The sequence below is a fragment of the Halichoeres trimaculatus genome, unplaced genomic scaffold, assembly GCF_033239565.1.
Source record: "Halichoeres trimaculatus isolate MK-OKI-2021-1 unplaced genomic scaffold, fHalTri1.1 fHalTri1_scaffold_10, whole genome shotgun sequence".
NCBI classification, from domain to species: domain Eukaryota; kingdom Metazoa; phylum Chordata; class Actinopteri; order Labriformes; family Labridae; genus Halichoeres; species Halichoeres trimaculatus.
The window spans coordinates 25,380,180-25,397,489 of record NW_027437187.1 but is presented as its reverse complement, the minus strand read 5'-3'; the positions used below and the strand labels follow the sequence as shown (position 1 = coordinate 25,397,489).

Genomic DNA, 17,310 nt, shown 5'->3' with positions numbered 1-17,310 from the left:
AATACTGCCCACCATCATCTCAAAATTTACTGAAACATTTAACTAAATAATAATTAAAAAATGATGACAATAGTAGGAAAATAGTGCAATGTAATTTATTTTGGCCTATTCTTCTTTTATTTATCGATTACACATCACCCAATCTCAAACTTGTGCTACAAGGTGTAATCTTATTTTCGCCCACTAGAGGTCACCGTCACACTAGCACAGGGGCAGGGACTGGACCTCTGCTTCACTTACCGATTAGTTTATGTCCATATTTCTTAAAACTTATTGAAACAACTCGTTCATAAATTGGAGAAATATAGTTTTTAGTGTTCTTCAGACGGCATCGGAAGGGGACGCAGTATATGAAGCTGTCTTTACACAATCACTGCTTGTATTTCCGCATTGAAGGTGGAGACTTCTCGATAGGACAGGCTTGTTGTGTTACGTCTAGGGAAGTTGCTCAATATCGGAAATTCACATTTTGACTGGTTTCAGTCTGTCCTTTAATGTTCCGTATACATAGATGCACTATATGGACGATATAGTCCGCTTATAAAAAAACACACACACCCATATCTGCGTTTTATCAAAGCAAACTCATGGTGTGGTAGGTACCTAGATGTAAAATGAATAATTCAGTAACTTCCTCTACTTACATCCGCAACCTCAGGTACAGTTTACTTCGCAAACTATCCGACTTTTTGGACCCTCAAGACAGGTGGAAAGAAGTTGTTACCTCGATACGGAAGCCGAATGGGGAGTTTAGGTACTCACAGCAACACGTGAGGTAGGAAAATATAAATCAGCGAAACTATCTCCGTTTCTATCTATACCTATCTCCATATCATCTATTACCTCTTTATATTTTTTATTTTCATCAGGAGATTTGAGGGCCTCCTTGCTCAGGGTAAAAGTCCCACAGTAGAGATGTTGTCAGACTGGGGTACCACCAACAGTACAGTGGGTGAACTTGTGGACATCTTGAAAAGTTACAAGCTGTTTGCTGCTGCCAGTCTCCTGCTACCTGGTACGCTTTCCTGATATTATGACGTGAACAACTCTATGTACTGTCAGTTTTAAGTAATGCTCATCACATTTAGGCTTTCATGTGTATCAAATGTGTATTTCATCTCTTTGACATTAATACCATGTCAACTTATTCATAAATGCACTTGTTCTGATGTATTTTCATTCGTCTAGATACCATAGAGGATCCTCAGCCTGCAGTAACACTACCATACCCTTTGCCTGCTCCAACATACCACAATCAGCCAACAAGACAACTAGAAGAAAGTGAACCACCAGCATCGCCTCTCATCCCTGTGCAGCCAACACAGACTCCACTGGAGAGCAGTGAACTGGACGAACCAGGTGCCTGCACTTGTTTTTCTCAGACTAAGTCATTTCACATATCAATATAAATGTTACATTTTGTGATTTGGGAAGGGAGGCTAGAAAATGTCTTCTTGCCACAAATAAAAGCCATAAAGTGAAAAACAAATCCACCAAAGCACCAGCAGCAAAATTTGAGTATAACAGTAAAAGAAGTTGACCCACAGTTTTTTATTAAGATTGCATGAGTACCAGCGTAATGTTGCTGGAGGAAAAGCAGATTCATTCAAATAACAGCTTGCTGCAGTACAATTTTAATTAAATGCACTATTTCATTTGTTAGGTTTCTCTAGTTTCTTGTACAATGAGTTGATGAAGATTACAGGCAACTTTGACGACCGGCCCATATCAGATGGTGGCTGCAGACTGGGAGAGGGAGGCTTTGGCACGGTATACAAAGGTCTCCTAAATGACCAACCTGTTGCAGTTAAAAAGCTTAATCCAGTAAGTGAAAACCGTGTTATTCTATCTGTCCTATTTTTGCTGATTTTCTAGATCAAAACCTTCAATGTTGTGTTCTCTTTTAGATGGACGACGTCTCCATAGATGAGCTGCGGGTTCAGTTTGATCAAGAGATCCAAACACTGAGAGTGTAAGTCTCATCTTTTTCCATATTTTGTATTCTGCTTGTTTTTGTGTGACTCAGAGCCTTTTCATAGCTGTCAGATATTATTAGCTTGGGCAGACCAGCTGTTTCTGGAGCAAGCGTCTTAATCCAAATAATGCCACCAGAGAATAAAAGTAATAAAGGAGTTCTTTTTTTTTCTTTCTTTTTTTTTTCTTAAAGCAGTCTGAGAGCACAAGATAAAACAGTCAAATATATCCCCAGTTATTAATTTCTTTATGATATCTCATCTTTTTGAAAATAGATGCTTTAATCAACTTGGCTTCTGTGGTTCTACACCTGGAGATATTTCAATGGAGCTACTTGGTCGAGCATGGCTAGATAATAGCTAATTCCATATTTTATTATTGTTTGGCAACTAGTTTAGCTTAGCCAAAAGATTACCGGATCACAAATCTGCCTACTAGTAGTGCTAAAGCTTGGTATTTTGGTGTATGTAGAAAATAAACAAAAAAGTTTCAGTAAAGGTGTATTTTGCTAGCTTTAAGCTTACTTAGCCAGCTGCCACTCTCTAGGTTGTAGCAATTAGCATTCCTGGGTCTCCTCTGGCAAATATTAGCCACTCTCTAGCTACAAACAGCTAGTCTATCTCAGTCCTAGGCACACAGGGTCACCAAATATTTCTGCAAGCAGCGCCAAAGTTTGGTATGTGGAATGACTATAGTAGTGTGTTTCAACAGAAGTTCAAGTTAGCTTTAAGCATACCTAGTGTGCTGCTTCAATTTGAGCTAAGCAAACAATTTCTTAGCTTAAGCTAGTTTAGGGTATGCTGCTTATCCCGATGAGGATAAGTGAACAGATGTTTTATTTCTTTGTCTGTATGTATCTGATTTTAAGAAAAACTTTACTCTCCAGGTTGAAACACGAGAATTTAGTCGACATGGTTGGGTTTTCCTGTGATGGACTGCACCCATGTTTGGTGTATGCACTCATGTCCAATGGCTCTTTACTTGACCGGCTAGCTTGCTTGGTAAGAAGTGTCTATCTTACAGACTTTCTCTTATGTCCTTTTACTTTTGTCCAAACAAAGATAATTTATGGTATACTTTTTGTACTTTTAGGGGGAAACTGCTCCGCTGTCCTGGCGACAGAGATGTTCAATAGCTGAAGGGACTGCAAGAGGCCTAGAGTTTCTGCATAACAATCATCATGTCCACAGAGATGTTAAGAGGTCAGTACAGATGGCATCTTTCTCCTTTAAAATTTCACTTTGTCTCCCCTTAATAGCAAAAGTTCTACACTTAGAAGATATGCTTGCTCACTTTCTTACAAAGAGTTTAAGTAAAAGATTGATTTCACTCTGAGAACCCATTTACTCTTAATAACATCATGCATCTTCTGCAAATTAGATAGCTGTCTGATCTCAAAAAGCTCTTAAGACAGAGTAAATGCAGCCAAAAAGCAATTTAGATGGATTGGAATATAATTTCTCAAACCATCCTTCAGACATTAATTTTAAATATGAAGGTCTAGAAAATGAGGTTGAGCTAAGCTTAGCAAAAAGAATGGAAAATAGTTCAGTGTTTGGAAATGTCATGATTGGATGGCTTTTTAAAAAAAACTCTCCAATGAGCTCTAGACAGACTTACTTGTGGATTTTGCTTTACCTTTATCTGTCAGACGTAACTACGGTGTCAGTCCTCTCCTCTGACTCTAAAACAGTGTAACTGTTCTGTAGACATGATCAGAATTTGAAAATCAAATTGATGCTGCTAACAATGACTTTGTTTATTTATTCTCATCAGTGCAAATATCCTATTAGATGAACATTTTGTGGCAAAGATATCTGACTTTGGGCTGACAAGAGCATCAGCCCAGCATTCACTGACAACCATGATGACAGAAAGGATTGTGGGTACTCGTGCATACATGGCACCTGAGGCAATGAGAGGAGAGATAACTGCAAAATCTGACATCTTCAGCTTTGGAGTGGTAACACACACACACACACACACACACACACACACACACACACACACACACACACACACACACACACACACACACACACACACACACACACACACACACACACACACACACACACACACACACACAGGGATGTTATTACAGGAAGGAGAAGTGCAGCCATACTGTAAAATAATGAACATGACTCAGCAGTTAAGTTGAGTGCAGGGTTTGCCTAAAGTACTGACACATACATAAATACAGGATGCAAACATTAGAGTATACATTTCTTCTCATTTGTGAAATCAGAGCTTTGTTTTATGTATCATGTGTCAAAGTTCCTACTAAAAATCTGAATCAGTTAAGGGTACAGCTGAAAATGTCAAACATGCAATACGTGACACTGGATGAATGATTTATGGGGTCAGGAGCACTGTATTAAACTGCCTGTCCTCCCATATAGCCCACAGCTTATATGTCTTATAGGACAGCTGTGGAAACACTGCAGTGTCTGTAATTCTGCTTGACTCATGTACAGCTAATAAGTTTTTTTTGTCAACCAGAGCCATGTGATTAACCCCATCTCTCTTACTCCTACAGGTGTTGTTAGAAATATTGTCTGGACTCCCGCCAGCTGCTGAAAACCGTGAGCCACAGTTCTTGGTAAGCAGCACAAAAGAGGCTTTCACTGCAGATCTATCAAGCATCGGTTTATGATCCCAGCTTATGAAAGACTTTCATTAGTAATGACATGTTATCAGTTTGTAGTCATTAGTGAGTAGGTGAAAGGATTTGAACAAGTTTTATCAATGGGGATCATTATTCATTGGTAATACCTACAAGTTGAAAATCTAGAAAAATCGAGCAAAAAAGAACCAGAAATATGTTTTTCATGGTATGTTCTGAGTGGTGTTTTCTTTCTTTGTTCCAACAGATGGACATGAGGTATGATATAGACGATGAAGATGAGGACCTGACTTTGGAAGACTTCCTGGATAAAAACATGGGAGACTGGGAGCTGAGCCATGTGGAGAGTATCTACCTCTTAGCCTGTCACTGTCTTAACGACAGGAAAAACAGGCGGCCAGTCATCAAACAGGTACAGTGAGAGAAAACAGATAATGAAATATAAAGCCTAGGCCACTGTGTTATTGTCTGCACTACTTTTACTGTCATCTTAAGTACAGTACTAGTATTATCAGCTTTTTTTTTTTAATTTGGTGTAGAATAATCCAGGTTTGGAAATCTACTTTTTTAACTCTTGTAACTTGTCTTACATTGGTTGTGCTTCTTCAAATTAAAAAAAAAAAGGATCAGCTCAAACATGGCCAGATAGATGCGTTTGAAGATTACTATCAACTAGGACTTCATACATCATGCTTTGTCCTTAAGGGGGCACTGAAGTTCCGATAGACTAAAAGCCCCCGGGTGGTTGCTTGTAGCTGAATTTTTCAGTAAATCAATTATGAGGGGAAAAAAACTACTTAGCACTATTAAGCCTGCTTTATTGTTTACTGTCACCGTAGCAATTCAGCAGCTCAAAAGCAAAATATAAAAACTTGAGTTCAAAATATATCAAGAAAATTTAAAAAATCTGTTTTGTTTGACCAATTCTTAATTTTTAGTGGGGCAATCCTGATGTTTTTTTCTCTTAGCCTATTTTTCTGGATTTATAAGCCTTAATTTTAGGGAGGGCAGGACAGTAGATGGAGCAAGAAATGGGAGATGAAAGTGGAAAAAGGGCCACAGGTTGAACCTGGGAGAGCTCATTTCAGGGTTATCCTTGTGGGATGTGTAGTCCTTTTTTTTGTTGTTAAAAAAGGGCAGTATTTATTTTTATTTTTATCTATTCATTCTTAAGTTTTAAGTTTTTGCAGATTGAAGACTGAACTTTCCTGACTGTTGCTAGAGACAGACTGTGAGAACAGTGAAAACAAATCAGCAACGTGTTTTGATGAGCTTATGTATGGTACACATAACAATGAAGGTTATACTCTGTGAAAATAAAATCCTAGAGATCGTCATGTACTAAAACCTGTAGGCTGTCTTTGTTTATTATTAATAACAATGTCTGTTTAACAGGTCCTGCTGGAGATCAAGGGAGTGGTCAAAAACATTTCTGTGGACTCGAAAACATTTCAGTGAAGCATCCCAATGAAGTTACATGATTTCTAAGCCTGGTGTGTATATACTGTATGAACTGACTGTCAAAAAAAGTATTTTTTTTAATAAGTTATCTTTTCATGAAGTATTAACATTTATAGTTTTTGCTTTTCAGATGTCTTTATTTTGAAAAAAGACAGATGTAGTTCTATGATTATATGAATACATTGCAAATTATGATGCAGCTATTATTGTTATTTTTTTAGGTTTGATGGCTGCTGTTGTATTTGTACCAGTGTTTCTTTTGTTTTGTTTTTTAAGGATGACCATTAAAAAAATAAAATGATTGAAACAAAGCATTTCTGATTTAAATATTTTATTTTCTTCTTTAAAAGAAAGATTTGTAAGAAAACAAATAAGACCAAACATGATTTTTTTCTATCATACTGACACTATGAATCTAAAGGGCTTTTTCCCTTTAATCATGAGGTGAGCGTAGTAGTTTGCCTAATATTAATCAGTAGAACAGTGGATGTGGCAACATTTCATCAAGGTACTTGTAGGATTCCCTTTCCTCTCAGGTTGCTTGGCTTCCCCGTTGTATGAGAAGCAGCAGAGTGTGAGTAGCTTCCTCTCAGTGAAATATGAGATGTATTGACGTAATATTTCTGGAAGCCCCGGTTCTTTCCACTGTGATCCTCACAGACACTAAACAATCACCAGAACAGAGCAGACTGTTTCTTAATCATAGAGCATCACACAGCTACAATATGTACATTTACAGCACTTGCATAGAAAAATAAGTTTCTCAGCAGATGATTTTTTTTTTCATGTAAACCACAGTTATATCAAAAAAGAAGTCAAATTTTCCTATATAAAATGCACTGTTAAAATCAATCAATAGACAGGTGGGATGGTTATTCTTCTCTGCTTTGGAGCACCTTATTGTGCAAACAGTAGGAGACAAATTTGAACACATTAGACACAAAAACATTAATTGACACAGACTTAAGGAATGCAAGTTAAGAAATGGAGAATGTGAACTTAAAAAGGGGGAAATCTTTCATATTGGCGCAAGTTCACATTAGCACTGGCATTTTTTTAGTTTCAGAGCTGGCAACGTTAGAAACTCAAGTTTGACTTAGTCTGAGCCTCTTTCAATCACTGTTAATTCATTTTGGTTACTGTATTCACATACACGTGTATGGTTCCATTTGGCAAGCTACAAATGGAGATTCTGCAGTGTGTCATTGCTCAGTTGTCCTTGGCGTGCATAGTTGGATCTCTGGTGAACTTTGTGGGAATTTTGAATCTTGTCTTATTCTTTTAAACAAGCGTGACAAATATGGTCCCCCCATCACAGGAATGTTCCACTGTGGAACGTGCTCGGAGTGGAGGCGGTGGCTAGGTGCTGAGGTCTGTTTAATCTTCCTCCTCTCCCTCTGCGGGTGGTCGAGTGATTCGACGGCCTCCCCTCTTCCCTGCAGGGCCTTTGGGCTTGGCGAAGGCCTGCTTGTGTGCATGCTGCTTGGGATGCACCTCATCGTACAGGAAATCACTGGTCAGCTCATCCCCATTGTCGATCTCCAGCTGAGAAACAGAAGAATACCAAGCTGTCACAAGCATGTTTTTAAACTCGGCGTGACTGAAGCCTATATAACACAGTGCACTCACGTACACTTTAACAGATGATTTTAACACGTTTCCTTTTTATTCAGATTTAAACTTCACTAACTCTCTATCCCTCAGTGCTGCAGATAATCTGAGGAAGTGAGAGACAGATCTTCTGGTCTTGTTTGTCTGTCGCTTGATTTTATGACATCCTATGCGTCATTTGAAATTTTAAAAACTTTTTTAAAACATTTTCATGAAGCTGGTTTGAGGCCACGATTTCCTGCACAACCTCCACTTCATTTTTAAGCGTCTCGTCCTGTATTGTATGTAATGTTTAACGTCATGCGTAAACACAACTACAGATAAAACTTTTCAAATGTATTTGTCATGCTGCTGATGAATTTTCCTCCCAGAAAAATACAGCTTAGGCAAATAGAGAAAGAGGCAGTGCAGAACAGCAGGTGTGTGCTACTGAATAAGGTATTTAACTTTTTTCCAATAGAGGGTATGCACATGATGTCACAGCAAGCGGAAGTCACTGCGGTTACGGACACTGAGTGGCACAAAGAGGGAGACGAGTGGCAGCATTGGCTGAAACATCGTCTAAACTCTTAAACAAAATCAAGAAATGGGGAAGAGCTAATGCACGATTGATTGAACAAACACGCTTAAAAAGCAGTCAGAGCTATCTTTGGACAGGCTACTAAAAGACAAAGAGAAGAGAAGCTGATGGATCGCTGCAAACTTCCCAAACAATCCGAGCAATAGCTGGATTTGGGGTTCCCATTTTGTGTCAGTTAAGTGTTAATTTATGCTGTATTTTTGGTTCAAATCATTCCTTAAATAACCAAATCTTTAAATGTTAGTACTTTTCATTCAGCTATATTTTTCATAGCTGAAATATTTTTGTTGTGTGATTATGAACCTTGTGCTAGACATGATTTGCAAACTAACTTAAACTGAGGCTAACCCAGTTTTCCAAATAAGAGGAAACTTTAGCACAAGCAGTTGTAGCTGTGCTGTACAAAGTATTTAATATTAACTGTACTAATTGTCTATTAATAATACAGAATTTGTAAAATACCAAAAGTAAACATAGATAATACGTGTATTCACTTGGGTCAATACACTGTATACTGTAAATTAAGTCATATAGAGGCTTTCATAGCTTTCAGACTTTGCATTGTGTTTTCCTGGCATTGAAATCAGGGACAAATAAATGTCAGGATATGATTTCTGCTGTGTTTACTGCCGCTCTCCGCAATGCTAAGTGGGGTTTGTTTTGCCACTCAGTCTGACTGAAGTGGGCGTGGCATGAATGCATACCCTCTATATTTGAAAAATAAAAAATCATTAAAAGAATTCAAAATGGTGTTATACTCCTTTAAAGACTGCCATCATTCATAGTGCCTCACCTTTTTCTCTACTTCAATCTGCAGATTTCTCTCCACCATGTCGATCAGGGGATTCTTGCAGCTGGAGTACAGCATCCTCTCTCGGATGCTACACTTGTACCCAGGCATGGAATAAATGAAGACTGTTTAAAGAGAAAGAAAAAAAAACAATGACAGAAGCGGGATGAATCTCTCGAGATGTCTCAAATAATAAATGGCGTGGTGTCTTGTAGAAGTATGCTCACCTGTGGACTCTAGGTAGTCGCCTTCGTGGGAATGTTTGTAGAGGAAGAAATGGTAACGTGGAGAGTCTTTGGGGATTCTATTCGGCAGGTCTTTCACCTCTGTTGGCTCTGTGCTAGACAGACGAATCAGCTCCTTTTCAGCGTCCACTTCCTGTTGACAGAAAATATTAAAACCACTCTAAAGTTAGTCTGCTGTCAACTCAAGCCCTTTAGATAAAGTGTTTGTGGTTTCCTGAAATTTATATTCTGCACTACCACCTCCCCCTCTGCATGTTTTAAAATCTATAATATTTTTAGGATTTGGCCCCAGTCTCGTTGTTACACCTTCTTGTGTAATATTTAAGAAATATGGATAGCATTCAGTCACTTTTGTATATTTTTCTGCTGTTGTCATTCATTATGTTGATAAAGGAAACTGGGTGGGGGCAGTGATTTACAAACCATCTCCCTCCCTCTCAGGTGTGTTCAGGTGAAACACTCACCGAACAGTTGTGCCATTCAGCAGATTAACAGAGAAAACAAGCATCTGTCTTTAACCTTTAGCTCAACAAACAAAAAGGGAACCAATACAAAGCAGCAGCACTCACACAGTTATCCCTTTGTTCTATACGCTGATCTGATCTTGTGACACAGACCCTCTGAATCTCAGTGAAAGGAACAAAGGCTTTTTGGCCAAAAAGAGTGACTCATTGTGTTTGTGTGCCAGCAAACTCTGACCAACAAATCCCCATCTCTGAGAACAATGTATGGCGACAGACAGAGAATTGATTTGCTCATTCAAACCCCTGATGGAGCTAAGGTCACCTGCTTTCTAATGATGACCTCTTATGGACTCACCAGTTGTACGTAGTTGTGTTTTTTGTCCCTATAACGTTCGAGAGCTCCAACAGCATCTCTGTGCAAGGGGAAGGCCACTCCCTGCAGGGTCGCATGTTTGGTGTCCACACCGATGTCTGTCTGCACCTGAAAACACACACACAAGAAAAAAACACTTTGCTTTCAGTTGTCCTGCCATGATAACAATGAAACAGTGCAGCTATAGATATTACTGATCAGGGCATTATAAATGTTGACATGCATTCAAAACTATTTCTTAGTCACATTAATGTAGAAACATGCCTGTAAATCCTACAAGACAGTCTCTGAGTTTGTAGCTTCCAGCAATGTGGCAACCTCTGGTTTTAAAGCATGAAACCAAAGTGGAAGTGCTAAAAACTGCAGTTATTTGAGCAGCTGCTAAAGCACCAGAAAACACAAACACTTCCCTTTAAAAGGCCCACCATTGCTGCAAAACTGACATGTTAAAATTTTGGTTAAAAAACAGTTTTCTGTCAGGACACACTTGTTGAATGTTTGATTACTTGCTGATTTTGAGGATTAAAAAAAACAGTAAGAGTTTTGCAAAATTAGAGGCAAAGTTAGTTTAACTGGCAGGTGGGCACACTGTTGCTGTTAGCAAGGGGATAATAGCCCACCTCAGCTTTGCCTCTTAAGTCTTTTGCGGGGTCAACAAACAGTAAAGTTGTTTTTGTTGGACCAGGATCGGATCAGTGCATCTCTAACTTGCACCCATTGTCAAAATAAAGACAAACACCACTGCAACAGGCGCCAACTGAGTGGCAACCCCCCATCCTAAAATAAGAAGACCATGAGGAAGTGCTAAAATCAGCAGTTCTTCAAGGTTCTGCTTGAGGCTGGATGCAGAAACAATAGAAAACAAATACACACCAAAAAGTATACTTATCAGAACCACAATGTTTTTGGTTTCACCCATGACCTAATTGTTAGCATGGGGGAGACAGGCTCTATAATCTATATAGCGGCTGGTCACAAAGGGAAGTTCTCAATGTTTTGGCTTCATTTTTGGGGAGGGGCGTGTCTTCCACCTTGAAACGGTCTAAATCTACACACAATCATTTGCAGGTGTCTTCATATTATCATGCTGGGGAGCACATGTTAAGGACTAAACTCTACTCTGTATTTTCTCTTTGATTCCAAGTATAGAGTAGTACTCCCAGTCTCCTGCTCACTGAGGTGTCTTAAAGACCCATGGATGAGGAAACTAGAACAAATGCTTGTGTTCAATTTATCAGTTTGAATGTTTACAAAAGCAACAACCAGCATGGGTTCAGAGGCTTTACAATAACAAACGAGGTGCTTGTATCAGAAGTGACAAAGCTTCTCCACGAAATCACATGTAAAACTGGAAACGCTGAGGGGGATTACACTGATGGATTGCATCTATTTTTAGATCCCCTGTCCCCACAAAATGAAATGCCGTGCAAACGTGATTGAGCATCTGATGTAGCTACCTCGCATGCAGAAAAAGGATTGCTGCTGTTTTATCCATCTGCTGAGTAAAAAGGGCAGGCAGTCTCCAAGGCGCAGCAATGATAAATATTTCAAAGCCTCTTTCTCCGTACAGGCGGTACAGATTAATGGTATATTATCTTCCTTCAACAGCTGGTCAAGTGGGACGAGCACAAACCACACTTCCTATTTGCTCTGCAGCTTCTAATTGACCAAACTTTAAAGAGGGACTGCAGTACTTAAAGCACGCCCATATATGGTCAGAGAGGCAGCTTTTGTTTATGTGGTAGAGATGTGAGAGCAGCACTCAGATCTTCTTTTTTAATGCAGGACGAAGAAGAGCTTACACAGGTTAATCTGCCAGAATAGTCTCAAGTGAAGTCTCAAGAGTAAAAACTCCTGCTTTTCTGTTCTTTTGTTCACTACCTGGTGAAAGCTCTTCAAATAAACTGCAGGAACAATGCTGGCGTCAACAGCAGCATACAGAGGATATCATATTACAGTTTTTTTTTTACTTGTCCCCGTAAAAAAAACAAAACAATAACCCAGCTCACCTGTGCTCCAAGCAGAATCACTGCAAAAAGCTCAAATCTACTCTGCACTCACAATTACATGCTCGACATATCTGCTTTCTTTTAGTACTGTCCCTTGCATAGAATTTATGGCTGTAAACAAGACTTTTTATGACTCTATGGGTGTGAGCTGTGTAAGCCTAATAGATCCATCTCTGCCAACATCCTGCTGTTCTTCCGTATCAGCATCTTTGTGGCGTGTTGATACTGCCGGGCAAGCAAGCATATGCACCCTAACACCGCTGCTGACCTTGTGCTGTTTGGGAGGATGCATAGCTGGCCTTCATTGATACTCCAAATGCTTCAGCAGGGATTTAAATCTCATACACAGGAGGTGTGATGAAGAGGGATAGTGCTGTAAGCTGATGTAAGCTGTTTTCCCCAACTGCAGCCACAGCTGTAACAATGACGTAGTGTTAACCCTTTCCAAACCGAAGCCCAGTTCACGTCCACTTCAAAGCAGAGCGTACCATTTCTTCCCATGCCCTCAAAATGAAACCATAACCAAGAAATGAAACCTGAGTGACCCCTGTGTTTGTGTGCTTGCTTGTGTGCGAGTACCTCGTTCAGTTTAATCTGCCTCAGTTCCTCCTCTGCAGCAGTGAGAGGTAGGGGAGCAGCCTGTGAGGTCAGATGTTTTCTGTATCCACTCAGAGTCAACTCATCCTGGGGACAAAAAAGAAGCACAATGCCACATCACACAGCGGAAAGGACTGACTCACTGAGACATCAGTGCTCATTTCAGTCAGTCATTACACAAGAAGAATAAAGCGTGACTTGTTTTTTGTCAGCTTTTGGAGGTTTAAGCTGCAAGCTGAATGCATAAAGGAGTAAAGGACATCACTTTAAGTGTTGCTGTTTTGAGACTAACCTTTGTGGTGGCAAATATCTCATCCTTGATGTGTCCGCCTCCAAACTCTTTCTTCAGTGTGGCTCTAGTAGCAGCGTATAACATTTTATGTCTCACCTGTGGACAAAAAGGACATTTAGACACTTGCATGGTTTTGTGAATATTTTGATTTCTCAGATGCTTGTTGTTGTTTTGTAAAGAGGTGACAGAGGTATGTTTTATTTATTTGGTATTTTCTGCACCTCCTGTGGATGAGGTGGTTCCTCTGGTCTCTGTTTATCTTATCAAATTAATTATTTCTGCTGATAATTCTCAGTGGAACAATACAGATACGGTGTTTCAAATGGTCTCATTTGCTTTTTTAGGCCATAAAGAGGCATCACTGTTAAAGGGACTGTGAGAGGGCTCTGTTTGAATTAGACTGCAGCGACACCCTTTGGCCGGGAGTCGTACGCACACTGTTGTGAATACATCACTCTCTACAAGGTGTGTTTGTTTTGGAAATGAATGGAGTTCAGATCTTCTTTTAACCCTACTTTTTCTTGTTCAAGTCAACTTTGTATACAGTTGAGGAGAGGTATTTATCATCAGTTAAGTAGCACTATTGTTCGAGACATGACAGCAAGCAAACTTCATGAAACCGTGGTTTAGTAGCTGTCCTTTATTTAGCACTACTGACAGCATGGGACATGTCCGTAATATGTAATGTCAGTGAATCCTGGTTATGTCTTGTGAGTGCTCATCTATCGGGATGCATGATGTTTGTGTTTTAGCCTTTAGCCTGTGCTCTATCACTCTCCTGTTTATTTTTCTTCTGCGCTTCTGTTCTTTTTTTGTCTGACAGTTAGGCTCCAGTGTCCACCATCACTACCAAATTAATCACAGAATTCTTTTTCAGCAGAGAAAAACACGGATCTCTTTCCTCACTATTAAACATCATCAGCCAGTGTGGTGTAGCCATAGAGACTTTGACGTGCTGTAAAACAATCTGGTCCTGCCCAACCAGATCAGAAAGCTAAGAAGTAGCATTTGGGAATAACCTATATTGGTGCTGATAATCTCAATTTAAATTGTGGATTACTATCAGGCATATATTTAGAAATTAGACTTTTTCAAAATCACTTTAAAAAAACTTAGTAGAACTTGATATTAGTCTGCCATGATAAAAACTCCTCACATGTGATTTAAAATATTACGATCCCTTGAATTGCCAAAATGTAACCTGTGAGATTTATCGTCAAAGTCCCAATTCGATTTGTTTTCAATCACCAAAATGCAATGCCTGCATCTTTGAGATACAACTAAACTAGTTAAACATTTTCTTTAGCGTTATAATCTTCTGTTTCTATATTTACTATTCTCAAAATAAATTCAGAAACACAGGAAGACAAACTCAGACATAGAAATTATTTCCTCATGGCATTAATTCTGCCAAAAAAAAAGAAAAAAAACATCCAAACAGTATCTCTGAATGTCCTCTGGAACAATTTGTGATTTCAGGCGATACAAATCGAAACAACTTGCCATGTCTCATCACAGAAACAAAAAAAAAAAACACTTAACCTCTTTTGTCACCAACAGTGTGCACTGCTTTTGCAATTATTTTGTAACTTCCAGACAAGCCTCAACCTGCGGCCACTGCTTCCAGCTACAGGGCAGGAATGTGAAGCTCGTATCTTGCAGAAAGGAAATTTGGCTTCATTTCCACCATGCAGTTAGAAAGCTACAAATATCCTGCATGGCATTTTTTATATTGGTGCTGGCCTCTCCTTGCAACATTCCACTTCCTATTGCTACAAAAACATCTGTGTGTTTGTTGGTCATGTTTATTTAAAATCACTGTGACTCCATCCCACAAGCGGTTCATCAAGTCTGAGTGGAACTAAACCACTTAGGTGGCATTGTATGAGTGATGGGCAAAGCAAATACAAACACAAACACACACAATTATAGGGAAACAACACAGGAGGAGAAGTTTGTATCAACAAAGAGCGCTGAGAGGGTGGATTTTTGTTCAGAGACTGGGGGTTTAGACTAAGCACCAGGTTATATCAGAGCACCATAATCTGCCCATATTTAGATTTCATGAGGCCCAGTCTACGTTTAGCGACATTTCCAACAAGCATGCTGCTTGATGTGGTAACCCCACCCATCTGATACTCCAACCAGAGGAGCACTCAAGCCATGCAGTATGGAAAGCTAGTCATTAAATCCAGTATATGCTTGGTTTTCTTACAGAAGAATGGTCTGGTGACCAGGCCAGAAAGATCCACTCATAGCCCTGGGTGTTGGTGGAGTCCAGCCGATACAGAATATAGCAGGGTATTTCGTCCTCAAGGAGGGGCAGTACAAGGTTATCATACTCCTGGTCCCATTTCTTTGATGCTTTCCTGGTGGCGCCTAGAGTCAGCTGCTCTGGAAAGCAGATGTGTGCAAAAAAAAATTGTCAGCAGTGTCTGGATTTGTTAGTAGTGTTGACATTTGAAGCCAGCTCTGGCAGACTTTTTGTTAGAAGAGTTTTCTTTGCAAGAGAATCTGTAAACAAACTCCAGGACCGCTTACCATCCTCGATGATGATCTTAAGAGCTCGGTACAGGTCCCCACTCCTGGCACTGGCAAAGACATCCTTCACATCATTGCCCGCTGAGGAGAGACAAGAAAAGATTCAGTCTGCAGCTGCTCTAAACTGATACCTGCTAACATGGCCTTATTTAGCCTTGGATTTAAAGCTTCGCTCTGAGGGCGAGGGGAATTTCTTTATCCAGCACTTTTCATATCCAACGAAAAATCAAAGGGCCTTACAAAGGCAGGCAAAAGCTCGGTGAATCTTAGTCACCAGACAAAGAGCCACATGATCAACATAAAAGAAATTATCATTGATATCAGAAATACTACAAAGTTATTGTTCTCTGATGATAACTAAGAGATTATAAAGCGTTATTCTGGGACACTGGTGTAGTGCGGGGGGGTTGAAGGCTGACAACCTTTGACCCCAGACCCAGTCACAATAAAACAGGGGTCCAACGGGCATTCACATAAAAGATCTGTCCAACTGAAGCTGAAATGACTCTGCAGTTATCCCTCAGGAAAAGATACAAACTTGTGAGAGAATCACTGCAAGATGATAGCTTGTTCAGATAAACCATGAAAAACACAACATTAAACTGGATTATATTTTAAATGACAAGTAAAGGGTAACATAGCGTGGTAATTTTTGTGTTTGTGTTTACTTAGACTATTCAACAAATGTGATCCAATCAGCTAGATGAAGACAACTGTCAGAAAAAGTTGAGGCTGTTTTACTAAGAGCAGGCCCTTAATTTCCATCTGATCAAATTGAATTTCGCATAACTACAGAAAAGTATCTCCAACTGATCCTGCATTATAATGTCCGACAGCCGATATCAACAACCACCTCTGAATAGTGACAATCACAGGCTATTAACTCACCTAATTTGCACGTTCTTCCATATATAAACAAACTGTAGATATGTATGTGGTTTTGCTACCCTCTATGAGAGGGCGCTACGCCCTACAGAAGTGATTTCATATAATTATATAGTACAGGTTAGACCCGGAGTGTCCACATTTTTATGGGAACACCAGCAGGTCTACCAGGCCAGCAGTTTGTTTAAATGAAGGCGTCGCCCATCCATTCAAAAGCTTTACCCAACGTTTCTGGGTTTAAGCTATAAGCTGAGAAGCTACTGACATAAAAAAAAATCGCATATTAAAAAGAGAAAAGGATAGATGTGATTTTGGTGGCCCATAAGCTACCTAAAAGCTCAGGGATTACGCTCCCCAGTCCTAAAAGTGCCCGAACATTGCACTGTCGGTCACACACATCACCGAGGCTGAAAGCTAGCGAGGAGTGGCTAGCTAACTTAACGCTAGCTTCTCGTTACAGTGAATTGTTGCAGATTCTCAAAGCTCAGCGGCGAATAACTCACGCAGGCAGAAAACTACACAAGTACAGAAACATCTCAGGTAGATAAAAACATGTACCTTGAATGCCCGTTTGATGTGACATTGTTTCTTCGTCGGATAGAAGAGCTGATGCAGCTGATCAGGCGAAACCAGGGCAGAGAAGCAGGAAGTGGACTACATCGACAAGACCTACCCCGTGACTGACGTCATCATCAATATCACATGACGTAGCAGATGAACATCATTTTCGGACATGAATTTTTATTTTTCTTTTAATCTAAAACTTAAATAATAAAAACTTAAGTACTTTGGAGAATAACTTAATCTTAAACTCAATTTCAAACAAATTTACTGCTTTATCATCAGAGATGTAAGAACTGCA

The 17,310-nt window shown here is 39.6% G+C and overlaps 2 protein-coding genes across 4 annotated transcripts; one reads left to right on the top strand and one right to left on the bottom strand.

Annotated features, from left to right (window-relative positions):
* Positions 1-208: 208 nt before the first annotated feature.
* On the top strand, positions 209-6,301 carry irak4 (interleukin-1 receptor-associated kinase 4). 3 transcript variants are annotated; one of them, XM_074677566.1, is made up of 12 exons: positions 209-346; positions 659-775; positions 870-1,015; positions 1,189-1,359; positions 1,664-1,824; positions 1,908-1,972; positions 2,861-2,975; positions 3,067-3,176; positions 3,751-3,937; positions 4,514-4,576; positions 4,848-5,012; positions 5,996-6,255. In XM_074677566.1, the coding sequence occupies exons 3-12, from the start codon at positions 916-918 to the stop codon at positions 6,056-6,058; spliced, it is 1,200 nt and encodes a 399-aa protein (XP_074533667.1). In that variant the 5' UTR covers positions 209-346; positions 659-775; positions 870-915; the 3' UTR covers positions 6,059-6,255. The 3 variants fall into 3 exon arrangements, with proteins under 3 accessions (XP_074533667.1, XP_074533666.1, XP_074533665.1); XM_074677565.1 differs by lacking the exon at positions 209-346 and adding an exon at positions 6,283-6,301 and having other exon boundaries at positions 374-775; positions 5,996-6,093; XM_074677564.1 differs by lacking the exon at positions 209-346 and having other exon boundaries at positions 374-775; positions 5,996-6,256.
* Positions 6,302-6,447: 146 nt separating this feature from the next.
* twf1a (twinfilin actin-binding protein 1a) lies at positions 6,448-17,146 on the bottom strand. The gene is made up of 9 exons (XM_074677567.1): positions 17,007-17,146; positions 15,564-15,644; positions 15,238-15,416; positions 13,023-13,118; positions 12,713-12,817; positions 10,107-10,232; positions 9,270-9,420; positions 9,046-9,167; positions 6,448-7,606 (listed from the first exon to the last, which is right to left on the bottom strand). Exons 1-9 carry the CDS (start codon positions 17,029-17,031, stop codon positions 7,439-7,441), a joined length of 1,053 nt encoding a protein of 350 aa, XP_074533668.1. The 5' UTR covers positions 17,032-17,146; the 3' UTR covers positions 6,448-7,438.
* Between the last annotated feature and the right edge of the window lie 164 nt (positions 17,147-17,310).